We start from the raw sequence: 20,246 nt of genomic DNA, 5'->3' as shown, positions 1-20,246 counted from the left end.
TGTGATAAACCCCTGACCTTAGCAGTGCAAAGCAATGGTTTAATAAGTGACCTTTTATTGTTTTGCAGTGTACTGTCTATTTCCAGAATAGGTGGAAAAGATTGGCCTGTTCCTGAAAGCTGCTCTTGTGGTGTGTTAGTTAAACAGGGCAAAGCATCCCTGCCTGTAAATATAGATAAATAAAAGGCTGCAGTATCAACACCATTTATATACGTGAGCTGCCAGATGAGGTAAGAAATGAGTTCTGAAAGAGGAAAAATGCAGCCAGCAGCTTTCCAACTTAGCCGTGGCAGCAAAACATATAAATTGTGCTTTTAGCCATCATTGTGGTGAGAGTGACTGGTAGGGTTCTTGCTCTGCGTGGTCATATTCAGAAAGGCAGAATTTCTGGCGATTGCTGTAAATTATGTTCTCTTATGAGACTTGATTTGGTTAGAAACATGGAATGAGAAGAAACAGATCTGTGGAACAACGGGCTGTGTTGCAACAAGCTGCATTAATCCTGAGAGCCATGACGGATTCCTGTGTGCTGCGTTCCCGTGAGCCTTGTTTGCAGAGCCCCACCGAAGGCAGTGGCAGATAAGATCTGTATTGATTCTGAGCATCCTCTGATGGTAACCTTTGAGGGGACAGGCAGTGTATGGCCACGGAATTTTATCTATCAATATCTGAGTAATAGAAAGACAAGCATGACATCTAATCCCAACACAGGTGACAGATGATAAATCTGAGCTGGTGTGGTTGCTGGTAATGGGAGGCAGTGAGAGGGGAGGCTGGCGGGGCGGTGACGGACGTGGTCAAGTCAGGAAATGCTTTGGGCTGAGAGATGCTTCAGCCAAACGTGTGTAGGTTTTCATTATAGGTAAAGGGGTTTTATTCCCAAATGCAGTATATAAGATCCCAATCGTTTGCATGAGCTATGGACTGCTTGGTTGTTCCTAGCAAGTGGTGCAGAATGAAAGACTGATGCTCTCCACATGCATTAACCTCAAAGCAGATATTTTGCAGGGGTAGTGCTGGGCTGGCCCTTGTGTTTGCTGCCCCACTCCTGGATCCATCCCATGGCTCCGTGCTGCAGCAGCACAGTGTGCTCCACACTGTGGAGCAAACAGGGCTCCCAAAACTCCTGGGGCTGGGGCAGCCAGTCAGAAACAGGGCTCTTCCAGCAGCTTTGGGAGTAAAGAATGCTGAGAAATTTAATAATTCAGATGGAGAGTGATTCAGCAAAGGGACCGCTCGCCTTTGGACTAACAATACTTAGCCAGCTATGTTGCTTTAGCAGTATTTCAAATCAGTTTTCTATCTTTATACCATTCCAGTTGCACGCCAGCAGAAAGAATTCCCCGATGCAATTTCATCATGCAGAAATTCACAAATGTTTAAAGTAAATATAACCCTCAGTGTCAGTTTGGAGCTATTGTCATCTTTTATTCTTACTCTTTAAACAAGAAAAGCACTAAAGGTGGCTATAGCGTATTTTTTTTTTTCCTTTCCTCCAGAAATTTAATAGCTCTGCACAACTTACTCAAATTCGCAGTATATTTTCCTGAAGTGTGTAACTCTTAACACAAACACGCTCTCCATAATAAGCAATTTTTTTAGCACCATCTTGCTTATTCTCTCTGAAGCCAGGAGAGCACTTCAGTGGAGGAATGTTGGCTGCGGCTCAGTGAGAGCTGGGCAGAGGGGTGCTGTGCCTCGCTGGGTGAATCAGCGATGAAAGGTGCTGAAAGCATTCACACGTGTGTACACTTGTTAAAATATGTATCGAGAAGAGAGGGAAATAGGTTCCTGCAATTACAGAGGTTGAGTAAAGCGTATGACAAGAAAATTAAATAGCTTGCTGAATGGTGGAAGTGTTTTTGTCCCTGCAGAAAATGTCAGAGAAACTTGCTGAAATTCACAGTGAATAAGAGAATGGGAAGACTTGTGGTGGCCAGGCCCAGTGGTGGCGTGGCTTGCAGTAGTCCAGTTGGATTATTGGTCATCCAAAATTAATGTGTGCAGATCGGGTGATGGAGCCTATCAGAGAAGGGCATCACAGAATCATAAAGGTTGGAGAAGAGCTCTGGGATCGTCCAGTCCAACCGTCCACCATCACTGCCCACTGACCGTAGCCCTGTGTATTTCTCCTTCCCTTTCCTTGAACGCCTCCAGGGATGATGACCTCCCCACCTCCCTGGGCAGCCTGTGCTGATGCCCAACCACTCTTTCTGAGAAGAAATTCTTCCTAATACCAAAGCAGCCCATAGAAAACCAAGCAGAGTGAATGGAACGCAATGGAAGGTGGGTGAAGAGACGGCGTCTCCCACCATTGCTGCATTTAGGGCTGACCCTGGCTCTTCTTATAAGTTAGTATGGAGCTTTCATCTGGTCTCCCTATCTTTTTCAGTTCACCTTCTGAGAAGTGATGAACCTTACTGAAGAATTGTTCTCTAGCTGGAAAAACATTGTAGAGATTCTTAACATTGTTAAGAAGCATTGTACTTAATGCCAAGTAGTTCCTTAATTGATGTGCTTCATTAGTGACAGGCAATAGCTGTGTTATTACAGATACTGAAAGTTGGGGAATAGTTTCTGTGAATATTAATCCCCTACCTCCTTTTTTCCACCGCAGAAGAACTTTTTTAGCTTGTGCTCTTCCACAGTGAACACATCAGGTGCTACCAAAACTCACAGCGACAGAATGGATGTGGAAATCAGCGCCACTCAGCAAAGCCACCCTTTTAAATTCATGCTTTTTTTTTTTTTTTTTTTTTTTTTTTGGTCGAGGAAGAATAACACGCATGAAAATTTGAAAGCAAACACGAATGCAACGTGAGCATTACCATATCAATTTGCTGTAGTCAGAACTTCAGACGCAGAAGTGGAGATGCTTATATCCCATTTCCTCCGTTTCCTTTGAGCGCCGTCTGCTCCGTTGTGTTCTGAGGCTGCAGTGGATGCTGTGCTCTGAAGTAGCTGTCACTCACATTACGTGGGGATTTTACACAGAGCACAACTTCACATCAGCTTATTGGAGATGACAGCAAAACAAACTTGAAAATGAGATTTTCTAGAGTTCTGTTTGTTTGCCAGCAGTACTTTTTTTTTGTTTGAAGAGCTCTTTCCCAGAGGAGGTACAGTTGCATTTTGGCCATGCTAAGACAGTTGCTCGCCATAGAGGAGGTTTTGAAGAGACAGTAAGAGCTACTTGAATGCAGGAAAATCTCAGAGATACTTGACTGAAGGTCACAAAAGTGGTAATTAGATCTTATTAGAAAAGAAAGTTGCTCTTTCAGAATGTTAGATGTAAATCTTGCTTGAAAATAATTTTTTTCTTCAAGGTTGAGAATGAAATTGGAAGAATAATTGTTCCTAAACATCCATGTGCAGCTTCAGATTCTGTGGCTTTGGAGGGTTTCCATTATTATTTTTACCTGGGCACAGAAGGAAGACTTCAGGGCAGAAAGGTATCAGTAACTGGCAGCCAGCTGAAGTGAGCAGACCCTCACAGTGGGCTGGTGGGGCTGAGAAACCCAATCTTATGCTAAGAAATTGCTCTTCTCACATTATAGGCCAAAACCCCTTGGCTTCTTCAGCAGAAATATGAGTAATTTTCACAATGTGGTATTGTTCAGTGTTATTGTCGTCATCTGTTCACAGCTGTACCTTGAGCAAAATGTGTTCCACTCATTGGGGGCTCTCCTAGGGTATAAGTGTGAGCTCTGGGCACCTCTTGTGCCCATCTCCCACCTCCCTGCTCTGTGTGATGGTGGTGGATGCAGACACATGCTCCTTCGTGGTGCTTGGGATGGCCGTGGGTGCTGAGCATGCTCTGAAGTGGTGTCTGTGGTGGCCGTGGATGAGTGCTCCAGTGCGGAGTCTGACGGCTGTGGACATGTGCTCCAACGTGGTGTCTGGTGGTCATGGACATGTGCTCCAGTGCTGTGTCTGGTGGCCATAAACATGCTCCACTGTGGAGTCTGATGGCTGTGGACACATGCTCCAACGTGGTGTCTCTGTTGGCAATGGACACGTGCTCCAACGTGGTGTCTCTGGCCAAGGTCACATGCTCCAGCTTAGTGCCATGGATGCATGCTCAAAGGTGATGCCTTCTGCACACCAGCACTCAGCCCTGCTGCTGTGTCACTCGCAGCTTTTAACTTGCAAGGCTTTCAGCATCTCTCTTTGGCAGACAAAATGGACTGGGAGATGCGAAGAGACTAATAATAGTGCAATTACACTCCCTCAGCCTGTCAATACTAACAGGTGCCCTTGGAGCTGGTGCAGTCAGTGTCTGAGTCTGGAGTTGTGCTGCTCATGGAGGCAGAATGGTGCATCTTAGTGCACATCAGCTCCGTGAGCAAAGCAGTGCAAAGGCACTGACTTAGGACTCGTTCCTTGAGCACATTTTCCCTACGTGCCATAAGCTGTGTCTCATGCTCTTACGTGCACGTACAATTTTGTAGACAGCCCGATCTAAAATTGCTACCATTCTCTTGTGCATGAAAAGATGTCATGAAATTAACTCTGTGGGAAGCAATTGCCTTTTGTTGCCGACACAATTAGTGTGGATTGTCCATTCTTCTCGAAAGTTCGAGTGTGACGATGCTCTGTGTTTGAACAGCCTGCAGGGCCAGATGCACTGAGCTCCAGCAACTTGCTTTCAGCACGCCGTCGTCATTTCTGTTCCATCTCCTTAAAGCCAAATCGCCAAGTCAGTGGCGATTTGTTTTCCTCCTCCTTGCTGCTCCATAGCATCTGATGGCTGCAGAATGCCTGTTCTGTTTCTGTGGTCTTTCTGAAGAGGCAGATTGTGATGCTTCGTGGGGATGCTGGTCTTTGTGATGGGTGGGAAGAGCACAGGAGCTGCTTGGTGGAATAGCAGTGACAAGGAAACAAAGCCTCCGATGTAGGAAGGTTGCAAGGTGTTTATAACCCTTCTACAATGCTTCTCTCAACCCTTAGTTGGTTGTTTAATCGTTTCATTCTTCTTAGATAGCTGAAATTGGTAAGTTTTGACATCAAAATTACATTAATTCTGTGAATTGATCATCATGTCATGTTTTTCCTCCAAGACACAAACAAATACTCCGTATATTTCAATGTAGGTTTCTGGTTGGTTGGTTGTTTTTTTTTTCCCTTGACTCAATTTATTAAGAGGAATTCTGTGAGTTTACATAGTTGAGGTTTCATGAAAATTACTCTTTTTTGAAAAGCGTTTCTGTTTTCTGTGTATGGAATCAGCAGTGCTATCAGCCATGATGAGTACCTGTGGCTGGTGTTGTGTTGGGAATTGAAGAGGCATGTTCACAAGCACGTATTTCTCATCTTTCCATCTCCTCCCCCTGATTCTTCACTCCATCCTGATGTGCTGCAAGTGGAAAAAAGAATTAATTTTCAATGTGACCACTGCATATGAGCCAAGGTCCCTGCACTGTGCCCACCTAAGAGAAACTTGTTCTAACACAATTTGCTGTTCAAAGTCTTCTTTCTTTGCAGCCTTAGAAACAAATACTGCAGTGGTCCAGTCCAGAAATACAAGTGTAAAAATTGTTTAGCTTCTAGCCAAAATCTTTCCCTGAGTGCATTACTTCCCTCCACCTTGTCCTTCCTTCCTGTAGGTTTTCTACATTGCACAGCCAAAGAATTGCTTAATACAGTAAAGGAGACACACAGAGCATTTTTTTGCTTTCCCTTACATTGTATCTGTTTTGGTTATTCCATGTGCTCATTAATTTTATACATATTATGATGCACGTGTATCATAGAATGGCCTGGGTTGCAAAGGAGCACAGTGCTCATCCAGTCCCAACCCCCTGCTGTGTGCAGGGTCACCAACCAGCAGCCCAGGCTGCCCAGAGCCACATCCAGCCTGGCCTTGAATGCCTGCAGGGATGGGGCGGTTCCACATACAGCAGTTCCCCCTGAAGCCCATCTCCCAAGCTGGCTCATCTCACGTTCCTGTTTTCCTCTCTCAAATGCAATGTGTTACACTTCAGCTCAAGAATATTCTTGCATCTTACGTCAGGTGTAAGTCATCCAGTTTGTGTAGGCAGCGATGAGAAGCTCAGTCCAGGAAAGCATGTTTTGAAGAACTGCCTACCTGTGAGCACAGGTTATGTGTGTGCACAGGCAAAAAGATTGCCTGCTGAGTGTGGGTAGGGCTTAAAAAAACTGATTTTCATTTGCAATTTTTTGTTCTCTTTTTCTATGGCCTTAATGACTTCAGAAAATGGCTGCAGTTTTTTCACTTCCACTTTTTTCATGCTAGGCTCGATCTCCTTGTGTGCATGCTAAGGGATTCAAACACCTTGCTGGAAACAGAGGCTCGATTCTCTTCATAGCTTTATAAACAGAGCCCAAAAGGAAGTGAATTATGTGGGCAAAGTTGAGATTTAATCAATCCTACCCAGGTTTGAAATACGAAGTCTGATCTTTGAGTCTGTCCCTTATGTTACAGAGCACTGAGGAGAGTTCTTTATCAGTAGTAGCCTTCCTTTTTTTTCTTTCTTTCTTTCTTTTATTTTTATTTTTTTACTCTCTTTCTGTGATTCCGTTTGATGTCTGTACAGTTCAAAAACTGACAAGTTGTAGATGTTGAGAAGCTGTGGGTGCCCCATCCCTGCAGGCACTCCAGGCCAGGTGGGATGGGGCCCTGGGCAGCCTGAGCTGGTGGGGGGCAGCCCTGCCCACGGCCAGGGGTGGCACTGGGTGGGCTTTGAGCTCCCCTCCAACCTGAGCCATGCTATGATTCTCCCCCTCACTATCCAAATATGCCATTAAAAGACGTTGTGGTGCTTTAAATGTCTGTATTTTGGTGAAAGTAATACTCCCTGGAATGCTTGCATAGCGCTGGTAAATATTAGCAAATAACTTCCCGAAATGTTTAAGTGAAAATGGGTCTAGAGAGTTCTCGCTTCACACTGCATGTTTATTTAATTTGAAGTTTGTAATTGATGCTGTTCTTGGTAACTGGGAGCAGATGTGAATGCAGATAACCAAAAGCTTTAACTCGTACTGCCTTGTGCTGTTAGTTAAGCAAACAAATTTAGGTCAGCAGAGCAAAGGAATCTGTGCAAACAACAGCCGGATGGGATGCCCTCTGGTTCAGAATAAATACACAGAAATCAACTACGGTTGAGCTGATGGCTGTGTCAGACTGTGGGGTGTTGTCCTCGTGTGCCCTGTGCCTCTCATTAACCCCAAAGCCTGTGGGTGTGCAAATATTCCTTGAGTCAGATCCTGACGCCGGCCTGGACCTCGATGCTGGACTTCCAAAGCAATCAGTCAGCAGGCTTAACGTAGCAGCATTCCAGCATGAAAAGCTTCAGTGGCTTAAACTTCAAATAATTTATTTCTAAATTACTTCTACTGTAATTTTTATTAATTCAAATAGGCTTCCAAGCTGATGTAAAACTCAGTAAACGCAAGGAACAGTTTAATGAATTGAAAATAGGATTGAGTCTTTTAAAGTAAATGTAAAAAAATATGCTCGCAGTAATTGCTTAGATGGAAATCAAGTCTTAATAGCTTTGTTAATGATTTGTAGCGAATATTGCATTTATGAGAACATATCAAGCTGATCCTTGTGCAAGAACCTTGTTTTGAATGGGTTTGATAAAATCATTCCCTGGGAGCAGTTAGTGGTGAATAGAATGGAATCACAGAATCATAGAATCCTTAGAGTTAGAAGGGATCTCTGAAGGCCATCAAGTCCGACTCCCTTGCAGTGAACAGGGACACCACATCTCCATTAGTTTGCCCTGATTTTGGCTTGCACTGCTGCTGGAATCTTGCAGCGCAGCCTCTGCTGGAGCCTGGCTGTGGGCAGGTGGGGGCTGAGGATCACTTCTGGTCGTTGGTGTGCTACCCACAGCAGTCTGTGATCAGCATCAGACCCAGTTGGCTGTGTGTAAAGTCTTATATCGCGGTGCTATAAGTTCCTAAGTGAGTGATGCTATTGCATCCCCTAGCTTTGCTTAGGTAGGCTGTATGTGACAAACATTCGTGCTGCCATGGTTGGAAGTGTTGAAGAAAATCATGGTGGGACTGTTGGTAGCACATTTGTGTGGCTGGGTGACCCAAGAGGTTTGACCATGGTCAGTACAGTAGCAGCTCACTAAAAAAAGGTGGAGAAAAGGCAAGAAAAAAGACAAACCAGAGCATAACAACCATCTCTGGGTGTTTTGAGTCTCAAAGTTTCTCCCCCTTCCTTGGGCCACCTACAAGTGAAGCTGCATTGCGGTTCTCCCCATGTCCACGCAGGAGGCAGACAAGCTGTGAGCTGCCCACAGGAGGGGCTTTGGTTCCTCTTCCCCTCTCCAACAGAGCTCTGCTTTGCTGTAACCTGACGTAGAAGGTGTGGAAAACATGAAATGCAAAATGCTTCTTTTTTTTTTTTTTTTTTTTCAAATCAAGGTCCTCTGCATTCTTTATAACGCGAACCAGATTTCTCCATGTGCATCTGATGCAATGATTCAATTCATTAGAGAGAGAGTTTGGAGGTGGTGACCTGTAAATGATTACAAGACTCCCACGGCATAATTGCATCGAGTTCGTCTTTCCCACCTCTGGACATTAATAGCACCCACTGATGAGATGTAGTAAGCGAAAACCAGTTCACAAAAGCATATCTGCTGAAGTCAAAGGACAGATGCTTCTGAAAGCAGATTTTTCTTTTAAGGTAATTTAACAATATTCATCTTTTTAAGGGAGGAAGGAAATTTCTGCTGTTCCCATGCATATGGCATGGAACATCTGCTCCTGGGACTGGTATGAGGAATAAGGCATGGAGAGGTGGATAAGTCCAGGGGGATTTTTCCCTGCTCATCATTTTTGGTCATTATTTAAAATAGAGGGAATGAAGTGACTTGTTTGCTCTGTAATCACAGAATCACAGAATCACAGAATTGTAGGGGTTGGAAGGGACCTCCAGAGATCATCGAGTCCAACCCCCTACCAAAGCAGTTCCCTACAGCAGGTCGCACAGGTCAGCATCCAGGCAGGTCTTGAACATCTCCAGAGAAGGAGACTCCACCACCTCCCTGGGCAGCCTGTTCCAGTGCTCCTCAAATTTCCTGGTGTTGCCATCTTGAGTATTCCAAATGAAACTTTCAGACGTCGCTTATGATTTTCATATTTCCTCTTCCTTTCCTTCCTAAGGTGATGGCCAGAACCTGGTAACAGAAGATGTGACGGTAGTGGAGGGGGACGTTGCCACCATCAGCTGTCGAGTCAAAAACAGCGACGACTCCGTGATTCAGCTCCTCAATCCCAACAGACAGACGATTTATTTCAGAGATTTCAGACGTAAGTTCCATTTTTTTATTATTTGGTAACAACTTTTCCTGCACTTTGTTCGCAGTTAGGATAAAGGATATGCTGAGATCTTCTAATTTTATGTTGGACACTTAAAGTTTAGTCAATTCTTTAGAGGGCAGATCAGACAGGCAATCATAATCTTTCTCCTTAATGGAAACCTTGATGGACCCCTTTAAAAGTCAGACCATCTTCTTTGCAATAGGAATTGATTGTAGTAATTCAGGGTGAATTGCAATTGAGTGCCAAATATTTAGCTGACACAAACAAATTGAACAGGGCAAAGCAGAGACAGTGTAATGTTCTCAGAGGTAATCTGTTTGGTGGCAAAGCTGAAATTTTCAAGACGATCTCTGCCTCATTATAGCCAAAGCAAAATCTCCCATCACCATGGGGTCTGCTGAGCAAACCTGGCTTTGTTTCCTCTCGTGACCATACCACCTCATCATAGCTGGATGAGATGTTTGAAATGGTCTGTAGTGTCTCAACGGGGACCAGAGGCACTGGGACATTGTACTGGGTGTTATAGGAACGTCTGGCAGAGCATGTTCTCTCCTGAAATATCTTGTGCCCTGTCTACGGGCAGGCTGTGGAGCCTGGCTTGTTTCACTTGTGCTAAGATTTGTGGTCTCTATGTTTGCTGGTAAGATTTGAAACATTCAGTTTCCAGATTTCTAAACAGCCACTACTGGTCATGGAAACAAATGTTAAATTATCCTTTCCCTACTTCTTTTATTTTTCATGCTGCCCCTGGTTTACTTGCTGCACACAGTCTGAAATGCAGACATATAGGACTGGATTTTCACAATAAGCAGTTTACCTCTGCATCATTAAGCTGTCTGAGCCATAGAATCATTGAGGTTGGAAAAGATCTCTCACATCCCCATCCCACCATTCCCACCACGTTCCCCAGTGCCACATCCCCATGGTTCTAGAACCCACCCAGGGATGGTGACAACCCCCCAGCTCCCTGTGCAGCCCATCCCAGTGCCCAACCACTCTTTTGGAGAATAAGTTTTTCCTAACACCCAGCCTTACTCCATTGGCACCTCTGAAACTAAGCCTTGATGCTGTGCCTGGCTGATTTACTTCTGTTGATTCTTGGTAACGATTTGAGAACAGAAGCATTCGATAGATCCCAGCTGTAACTCAAGAGCAGGATTCCAGCTACAGGCAGGAGCTGCTTTAGATGCTGCTCAGATCTCTGCAGACTTTTGACTTTGTGTTGGGAAGAGGGACTTCTGCATCTGTCGCCGCTGACGATCCCTTTGCTCCACAGCACTGAAGGACAGCAGGTTTCAGCTGGTGAATTTCTCCAACAGTGAGCTCCGAGTGTCGCTGACAAACGTCTCTATTTCTGATGAAGGACGGTACTTCTGCCAGCTCTACACAGATCCCCCGCAGGAAATTTACACCACCATCACAGTGCTTGGTAAGGACCCTATGGGTGCTCGTGGCGAACCTCTCTAATTGCTGATGAATTTTGTGCTTTCAGTGGTCAGACTGATCTGATCGTACACTCAATATTTTCTTCCCAAACTCGGGGATGTGAAGGATGATATTGTAATGAAGACAGACAGCATCTTTGCCCATCCGCAATATTCCTTAAGGGCAATTATTACCAACAGCGTAGCTCAGGAACCTCCTACTATATGAAGATGCATAAGTTTTGCATGTTTCTCTGTTGACTTATCCAGCGAAATGGAAAGCCAGCTAATGGGAAGTGATAGTTTCCTATTAATTGTAGCAATTTTTTTTCACGCTTAATGGAAAATAAAGTCTTTCGCTCCCCATCCTAACGTTGCTCACTGCTTTAGGAACTGCTGTTTGAAGAGTTGAAGTTAATTCTGTCTCATCCCTCCCATTCCCACCAGCCAAAATACGTTCACAGCAGCTCACGCTGAGCTCTTGCCTTGCCTTCTCTTGATGCTTTGCAGGGCTGTGGTGGATGTGCAGCTATAAGGCTGTGGTTACCAATAATAGCAGCTCATGCTATTAGCGCTCGTTCTGCAGATTAGCTGCGGCTTTTAAGATTCTATTAATAGGAGAACCTGAATCACGGAGGATGATATGATGTGAGATCTCACTTGCTGATTAGTTTAAATCTTTCTCCTTTTATTTAATGAGATTTGGTTCTTACGTTTCTATATGTTGCTTAAATAATGTTTATAAGCGGTTCTACTACAGCTGTTACGTTTATCAACAGCTTTTAACTTCTAATAGTTTCCAGTTTCCATGTGGATGAGGAGCTCTATTCCAGCTTTTCTCAGTAATCACACCTAAACAAAAATACTGTGTTGTATTTAATTTCCCTACTTAACTTGAAATAATGCTATTTTCTTGATTCATCTATAAGCTGGGACTGCATGTCTCCCAAGTGGGAGATGTAATGCAGTTGGGTTTTGGTGGTTTTCCTTTTAACACACGTTAGGCTTTAGAATTCAAGGAGAAGTCTGATTTATTTTCTTTTGTAGGTCTTTTGCTTCAGTTCGTTTTAGATGTTCAGTATGACCAGTGTGTGCCTGCCTCTCCCTGGCATTCATAAAGCTGTGAGCCTTTCCTGTGAGCCTTCATCACGTGCTCAGGCAAAGCCATAGTTCACAGGGCAGGCAATAAAGATAGATGTTTATTATTAGAAGGCTGAGGAGGGAAGTGTTTATCTTAGCTAACATTTGTACTTCGAGACAGGATGTGCAAAGCCAAGGATAACATGTCTGTCTTTTCTTCCACATTATTGACTCCCCGATTAGGAGAAAAAATGGGACTGGGCTGGGGAGTAGTTATCCATGTCAGTACATTGTCGGTTCTCCTGGGGATTCATTCTCCACCAAAGATCTCTTAGTCATTACTCAGTCTCTATATTTTAAGTCCTATCGAAGAGTAGTTTTGCTGATCTGCTTCTAATGATACTCTCTTTGGCGAGCAGAGCAAAGTTTTGAGGCATCCTTCTTTGTAGTCAGTGTTAGAAGAGAGCTTCACGCTTTCCTTTCCTTCAGTAATGTTCTTCCCTCCTCTTCCCCGCAACTTTAATGCCTTCAGTGAGACTATATGTAGATTTATTCATGCTTAATTGGAACATGTGAAAATCTCCAATATGTAGTCTGTTCTGTTCTTCTTACAGAAAAGCCACAAGTGACTAATTAGTCCATTTGATCATCTGGATGATATTTATACATATTTGTTCTTCATTAGCTGAAAAACGCGTTAGTCACATTTGAACTATACAGTTGCTTAATCACATCGATCAGAGCAAAGTTGAGCTTCCTTTGGAAGTTCTCATTTTTTTTCCCTGTGAGCGCGACTCCACGCCACGTGAACTCTTGATGTTCATTTTTTCTCATTCTCCAGCTACTGGTGCTTCCATGGGGAGAGACTCCTTGCTTCTGTGTCATCACTGTTAAGCTTGTTTGTCACGACTCTGTGTTAGGTTGCAGGCTGAAGCTCTGGCCTGTTTCTGAATATTACTGCCTTATGTTTCATGCAGGACTCTTGATCTGTAGAGGAAAGTGGGGAGGATGGGTAATTACCATCCTAAGGAGGCTGCCTTGCGGTGCAAGAGTTGGTCACTGGCTGCACAGTTGGCTGTCTCCTCTTCCTGGGGTGCTTTTGGGTTCAGTTTGGTGACTGCAGTCCCATGTGCTCCTGTGCTCGTTGCCTTTTGAGCATTTTCAATGAGCTTGATGGTCGCTGGCCTGCTTCCACTCCTTAAGGCTGAGACTTGAAACTGAACAGCAGGAGAGAAAAATTGCCTTCCGAGGTTAGAACTGCGGTAAGTAATGCGCTTCCAAATGTCAGCCTTGGTGTTTCCTCTCCCTGTCAGCACAAGTCGAGAAATGTGCGTGAAGTCAAACTGTATTTTTAAATAGCAGCGTACACAACTGAGTGCCGTGGAAGATTCAGGCTCTTCTGCAGAGCGGTGCCTTGGTAGGAGGCAGAACTGAAAGATAAGGATTTGATAAGTGATAATTTGTGAAACCACTCTGATTATTAGGTGGAGAGTGAAGGCGCTTACTCTGATTACTGCAAAACCATCTATCAAAGGACTTGATCGATTGAAAGATCAAGTAAATGCTGGTGGCTAGTTTGCTCCAGTAGGCTTTATGGGTTTTTCAGAAGTCTTTCTTGTCTTGTGTTAGCGATCAGAAAACGTCTTACTTGCCTTTTCATCAAGCATGTGTTGTGATTCTGGTTTTTGTTTTATTTCTCTTTCGTTTTAGTCCCACCACGCAATTTGGTCATTGATATCCAGAAAGAAATCGCTGTTGAGGGAGAAGAGATTGAGCTGAACTGCACTGCCATGGCCAGCAGACCAGCAACCACCATCAGATGGTTCAAAGGAAACAAGGAGCTGACTGGTATGTGCATCCTCCCAATCACCTTTTTTTCTTTCTTTCCTTTTCACATGCTGAAATGATTTATGTAACATTGTCTGCTTGCTCTCTGTTGTCTCCTTAAAAAAAAGAAAGAAGAAAGCAAGCTGTTTTAAACGCCAGCTCAGGAACAAAGGAGTATGTGGGCAGACATAAATTATCCTTTAACACAGAAGGGCTGAACTTCGTGTTGTCCTCTGCCTACCTGCCAGACTTAAGTATAGGGATCTGGAGCCTTTCTGTAACTGCAGGTGACCTCGAGGAGCCCTAAAGCTGCGCGGAGAATTTATTTCTCTGCCTGTTTGTATTTTTCTGCCCTGTTTTAGGTATGAGTAAGATCGTCTGTGCTTTGAGCTGTGCTTTGACTTTCAGTTCATCTTCATACCTCACTCTTTTGTTTATGGAGTATTTTTCCTGTGTTCAGTTGCATATTCATACAAGAAGTGTTTCCTACTCCCCTCAGCCTGGTTGCTCCTGGTATTAGCACAGTCGAGTTGCTGACACTGATTGCATGCGTCATGCTGTTAGTTTTAAGTCTGCATGTAGATGTGAGCTTGGTTGACAACACCTTTGTGCTGAGACAGTGAAGGGCTCTCTACAGAAGTCCAGACTCATTACTTTAAATGCAACCCCCCTACAAGGGCAAGATAAAATCCTCTATTTAAGTACAACACCTACAAGCATCTGAGTATGACACATGCTGAGCGTATGCTGATAAAGGTGGAATGCAAACCTGCTGCTGCTTGAAGTGGTGCCCCACTGATTTCCAGCACCTGTTGTCATCTAAACGTTACACAGATCTTCAAATGATCTCTTTCTTGGTTTTCTTTCCTATTCTGGCTGGCAGCAGTGCAATAGTTTTTGACCCTTCATGCTTGACCTGTCCAGCTTCTTGATTGAGTTTTCTTGCGTTGGCAATTGAATCCCAGCTTTGCTTTAGCTTTGAAGACTGCTGGGCTGAGTAGTAGCTTCTTGAAATACCAGTTCACCCTGTGGAGTCTTTGGATGTTTTTTAAACAGAAGTCAGGAAACTGAAATACTGGGTTGAGAACAGATTGAAGCCTTTCCTCTAGGCATAAAGGGATGTCACTTTCTGCAGCTTTCCTCATGTTTTACTCAAATGTATTTATCCTGAAATATTTTTGTGTTTGAAGGACCTCTGTTGCAAGTTACTCCTAACATTCTGACCGTGCAATCAGGGTTCTTAAATAAAAAGCCACAGATAAGGGTATTTGGAAGCACAGTGGAAGAACAATGTCAGCAAGTGATTGCAGAGGGCATGGCAAAATCCTCTCTCCTGTCTCTTCTTTCCTTTCTTGGTTCTGTGTTGTGTATCACATCACCTTTCAGGTGGTAAATCCTGCAGTTACTCTCATGGTTACTCTCTCTGGAGTACAGCTGAAATATTTCAGCCTATCAATATGACTTTTAATTAAGTTAATCTGTTTAATCACCTTTCTAGCTAATTGTTGATTCCAAAGTGGGAGGGGATTTGTAACTCCATTGATTGAAGAGTTCAGGGATTTGGGGATGGTGTAAAGGGATTGTTAATCATTGTGATAGTATATGGTAGATTTTAATCAGAAACAACTTTGCGGGGAGGAGTGTTGCTCCATCCCCACATACCTCCCTGCCATAAAGCCTTGTGTCTAAAGAAAGGAAACAAATGTATGAAGGCAGCGTGTCACCTGGGCACAGAAGTTAGGAATGTGAATGTGCACAGATGCATCTGTGTGATCGCTTTCTGCTCTTTTCCATTTCCTCCCCAGGCAAGTCAGAAGTGGAGCAGTGGTCTGATATGTACACAGTGACCAGCCAGCTTTTGCTGAAAGTGGGGCGGGAGGACGATGGGGTCCCTGTCATCTGCTTGGTGGATCACCCCGCTGTCAAAGACTTGCAGACACAACGCTACCTAGAAGTCATGTGTGAGTAGCAGAACTTCTGATGGTTTTAACATACAGAATCACAGAGGAGCCTGGGTCGAAAAGGAGCACAGTGCTCATCCAGTTCCAACCCCCTGCTGTGTGCAGGTCACCAACCAGCAGCCCAGGCTGCCCAGAGCCACATCCAGCCTGGCCTTGAATGCCTGCAGGGATGGGGCATCCACAGCCTCCTTGGGCAACCTGTGCCAGTGCCTCACCACCCTCTGGGTGAAAAAATACAAAATTACTCACTGAAGAGTTCAGGAACTGCTTGCTGTATGTTTAGGTGAAGCCGTGGAGGTTGTTGGTGGAACTTATGGCCTGTTTTCAAAAACTGAAATTGAGTGTTGTTTACCATTTAATTGGTTAAGTTTTGACTTCTCCCAGCCCTTTCATTTACTTCAGATTTGCACCATAAAAAGTTCCTGGCTGAGCGTTCTGATCGTCAGAACAGACTAAAACTCAGGGGGTTGGAGGGTTGTTGGTTTTTTTTAGCAAAAATCTCTTTGAAATGCTTTTCTCTGATGCCACATAAAAATAACTGGCCACCATTGTGAGTTTACTGCAAAAAAAAAAAAAGAAAGAAAAAAAGCCACTGTGCAAAAGAAGCATTGGTTTTGTGCATTGTGAACGTACAGCTGCAGCTGTTTTTCTAAAGTAGGGCAGGATGAAGTGCACAGAATCTCTGGTAGCATCCCTGACAAAGGCCAAGCCACTTTCACTCTTACATCCCCGTCATGTTGGGTGTTAATAATGCATTGCACTTTGTTTAGGAGCTGTTCTGCTGTATGTGACGTTAACAAGGTCTCTGAGCAGTTATCTGGAAATACCTGTGGTCCCAAATGCAGGCGTGCCTGACTTCCAGCTGCTCTATGCATATGCTGCTGCTCAGAAAGAGCTCCAAAACCAAAGTGAGACTGTCCTCACTGCATAGCTTTGGTGCCTCAGAAAATCAGGGCTGCGCAGATGATTCCCAGTGCTTATTTTTGCAGGTTGACATCGACTGCAACATTACGCTGAAAGGGAAAGAGGAGGTTGTATTAATTTTATTTCATTTGCTTCGTTATGTAGTTTCATTATGAACGTCTTGGTTACAATTCTCATATCTCTGAAACTAGCGTGAAGTTATGTTCCTGTAATGAGGAAAACAGAAATGATCAGATACTTCCTAAATTGGCAGATACTAGATTTCTTGTGACTGCGGTAATGTGTAATTCATTTATGCAAACTTAATGTCCATTAACATTTCTTGTAGAGCTCCATTAGCTTTAATAATACATTAGCACCTTTGTGAGGCTTGATCAAATACTTAACAGGGGAAAAAAAAAATCCTATCTCCCCTATTATGTTGATATTGAAATCTTCCAGAGTTTCTTCCCCTTGTTTGAAAGGGCATCAGATTTCCTTTAGGCTTCCTTTTAGAAATTGCACTGAAATCCCCAATACTTTGATGGATGGGAGAGGACCAATGTTTGTGGGGAGGACAAAAAAAGCCAGTAAAATCTGTTCTGTTTTTCCTCTCTATCAAATGAATCCCATTTGGAGTGCTTTCATTTGCAGTCTTTACAGGGTTGCTCATACAATGAAGGCAAATCACATGTAAAATACAGTTACTTGGATGTCCTTTGGGACGCATGTGATCTTCTGATAAGGCTTCCTGCTGCAAAGATTTTACCCTTACCACTGATTTTAGTGTTCCCTGTGGTTGTTCCTGGAGCTGAGCATGTGCCTGTTGGAGTAGAACTAACACAGCACCTCCTTGCAAGGGTGAGGGGGTGGGTATGAAAAGGTCTTTTGAGTGCTCTGGTCGGAGTTAAACTCAGAGCTTGCTAACAGAAGCTATGTGTATATTTACGGGGAATTGACCCGTGTTAGTCTGGTTAGTTTTTTAGTGGGCAGGAGCAGATGGCTTGAGAGAAGAGAACCAGAAGAAAAGAACACGTAACGTCATAACCTTGCAGCTCCCAGCAATGAGTGGCTTCGGGACTTCATGTGCTGGAGGACACCCAGGCATGAGCAGTTGGTTCTTCCTGCTGGACCTGAACCTAGGGTAGAAAAGGAGTTTGGAGAGCAAACGTTTACCCCTGAGCTTTTCTGGCTTTAATCTGATGACTGCTGCTCAGTTCTGAGGGAGACTATGAGCAGGAGGGAAATCTTGTCTTCACCAACCAGCATCTCAATCAGTGCTTCTGTTGGCACGAACTCAGCCTCTTGGGGAACTTTGACAATCAGGCTTAATTGATACTTTCTCAGTTGCTTTTTAGATACGGGACTTGCAATCAGAGCACCGGATCCCTTCCGATGACTGTTGATGCACTTCTACTGACCATTTTTACTTTTCAGGCACATGAAATGCCATACCTCCAAAAGAAGCAGTGATTAGCAGTCACCCATCGGGCCAATGCGTTTGGTTTTTGCTGCTTCTCTTGCAGCCACGGAGGCATAACTCCAGATCAGTCAGCTGCACGGTGTTGGTTGAAATGTCTGCTGTTCCATTCTCTCCCTCTAAGTCTTGCCTATCTGTACCAAGGGCACAACGGATCCACCTTTTTGGCACACCAGCAGGACGTAGTAAAGTATTTTCTCAGCACATGTTGTATTTCTCTGCACTTAATGTTTCCAACCTGAGCACGTTGGGGAAGGATAGGAGGATGATGGATGGAGCCTTCTTGGATAACGAGGTATTGTTGTCTGACTCAATTTCAAGGCATGGAGAGATTTTTCTTGAAGAGATGATTTAAAAGTTTAGAAACAAAATGAAACCACTGAAAACAGCAGAAATAACATGTTTTGTGGTGGGGGGGTGTTTGTCCTCATGGAAACTCCTCAAAGCGCAGCCTGCAAAAGGGAACAGGCAGTGAACTCAGTGCTGGTTGTATAATGTTGAAATGAAAAAAAAAAAATTAGAAAAAGGTATTTTCAGAGGTCACACTCCCACACAGCTCAGCCATTTTTCAAGAGAAGGTTATTTCTGCTGTTCCTCATGTGATCCTTGTGGGAGCAGTGCCTTTGTGATGCTTCCAAGTGGAGGAAGCAGAGCAGAGATGGGAGCAGGGTGCGGGTCCGGCTCCATTGCAGCCCAGTGGGAAGGTTGCAGTCCTTTCTCCCTCCAGTGTTTTTATTCTACGTCCAAAACATTACATTTTCTCTTTCTCAAGTAGTTTTCTTAAGGAGAAGCATGCCAAATGTGGTTCAGGGACCTTGAGGTGTCACTGAAGATCAGGGATGCTCGTTCTTGTTTTGGTGCGTTTGGAGGCGTTGCCTGAAATAAGCATCTGTTTAATTGAAATGCTCTTCTTGGCGAAGAAAGGGGAAAAAAAAACCAGCAAAACTGGTGCAAAAATGGAAGTCTGCGAAGTGACCTCCTTCACTGTGTTCTGAAAGCAATTCATTTCAACATTTTCGCCTGCAATGTAGTTCAAAGGAAATTGCCAACTTCAGGGTTTCTGGGTAACTTCAGGAGCATATTTCAGGCTGGCCCTTGGCTGCACCCCAGGCTGCAGTTGCTCCAGTTGTCCTGAACCACAGAGGAGCAGATAGTGCTCATGAAGGGAGACGGGCACGGTGATTCCAGACTCTGCAGAGTTAATGTGTGGGGTTTGTGATAATGTTGAACCTTGGAGCACCCCGTGCATGTGCAGCACTAAACCTGGTGTCACCATAGCCACCATTTAACAAGGCAGTTGTTCTCTATCCGCGGTGTGATTTGTCTTCTTGTTGTCCTCTTCTCTGCTTGCTTATTTCTAAGTGTCTCTTCCAGTGCTGAGCATGTAGAATCTTTAAGGACAGGCACAGTTGTTTTCTTTGTAACCTGAGAGATAGGAAGGGCTGTTTTGCTTCTGCTCTGGCAAAATAATTAAACTGTTGCATGATCTGATAAGGGTCCATAGTACATTCTGGTAATTCATTACTGTACCATAAGCTAAAGTTGAAAAAAATGAATAGCAGCTTCACCCGAATCTGAGCAGTGCATGTAGTGGGTTGTGGGGAGGGGATGTTTTGCTGTAGTCAGCAGAGTGATGACTAAGATGTATTCATGCTGAGTATTAACTTGTCCTACTCAGGGAGTAAGCTATTTATTGCATATGTAATGTGGCACAGCCTGGCCCTTTGTGAAGCTTTGAGATAAATGCTTCCCTATGAACGCAGAGTGTGTTATTAAAAAGAAATCTCTGCAAACAAGCATTCTGTAATATTTATGAAAATCTCCTGGTAATGCTTTTTAAAAGCAAACAGAGTTTGACAGATAGCGCCGTGTACTCACAGTAACAACGGAATTTCATGCTTGATTAATAGCCAGTGAGCACACAGCCCTGTGCAGTGGATGGCTGCAATATGTTGTGTGGTGCTGGCTTGGAAATATATGTTGAGTTGGGCTCAAGTTGCTTTCCTTTTGTGATTCAGATCATTCAATGAGGGGTGGAAGACCAGGGTGTTGAGCGTAATTTTAGAAAGGAAATGAGGCACCAAAACACATTAAAATATCATTAAGGAATTAAATGGAACCAGATAATCTGAAACATTTAGGTTCAGCTTTTGTGGTACTTTTCTTTATGTCATTATGTGATACTGGAAATGAAAGTGTGGAAGTCCTGATTTGACTCCTCTTCTCTTCTCTTCTCTTCTCTTCTCTTCTCTTCTCTTCTCTTCT

General features: G+C 43.9%; 1 protein-coding gene across 6 annotated transcripts in view; it reads left to right on the top strand.

Moving 5' to 3' along the window:
* CADM1 (cell adhesion molecule 1) overlaps positions 1-20,246 on the top strand; it is a 118,577-nt gene that overhangs the window by 57,413 nt on the left and 40,918 nt on the right. For all 6 annotated transcript variants that reach the window (XM_042832066.1, XM_042832065.1, XM_042832064.1 and 3 more), the window contains exons 2-5: positions 9,148-9,294; positions 10,583-10,735; positions 13,521-13,658; positions 15,443-15,598. In XM_042832066.1, coding sequence (XP_042688000.1) covers positions 9,148-9,294; positions 10,583-10,735; positions 13,521-13,658; positions 15,443-15,598 — 594 coding nt within the window. The remainder of the gene's footprint in view (positions 1-9,147; positions 9,295-10,582; positions 10,736-13,520; positions 13,659-15,442; positions 15,599-20,246) is intronic.

This window comes from Centrocercus urophasianus, unplaced genomic scaffold, assembly GCF_019232065.1.
Source record: "Centrocercus urophasianus isolate 14NV4802_14NV808 unplaced genomic scaffold, USGS_Curo_1.0 seq_37, whole genome shotgun sequence".
NCBI lineage: Eukaryota > Metazoa > Chordata > Aves > Galliformes > Phasianidae > Centrocercus > Centrocercus urophasianus.
This window is presented reverse-complemented; position numbering and strand designations above follow the sequence as displayed.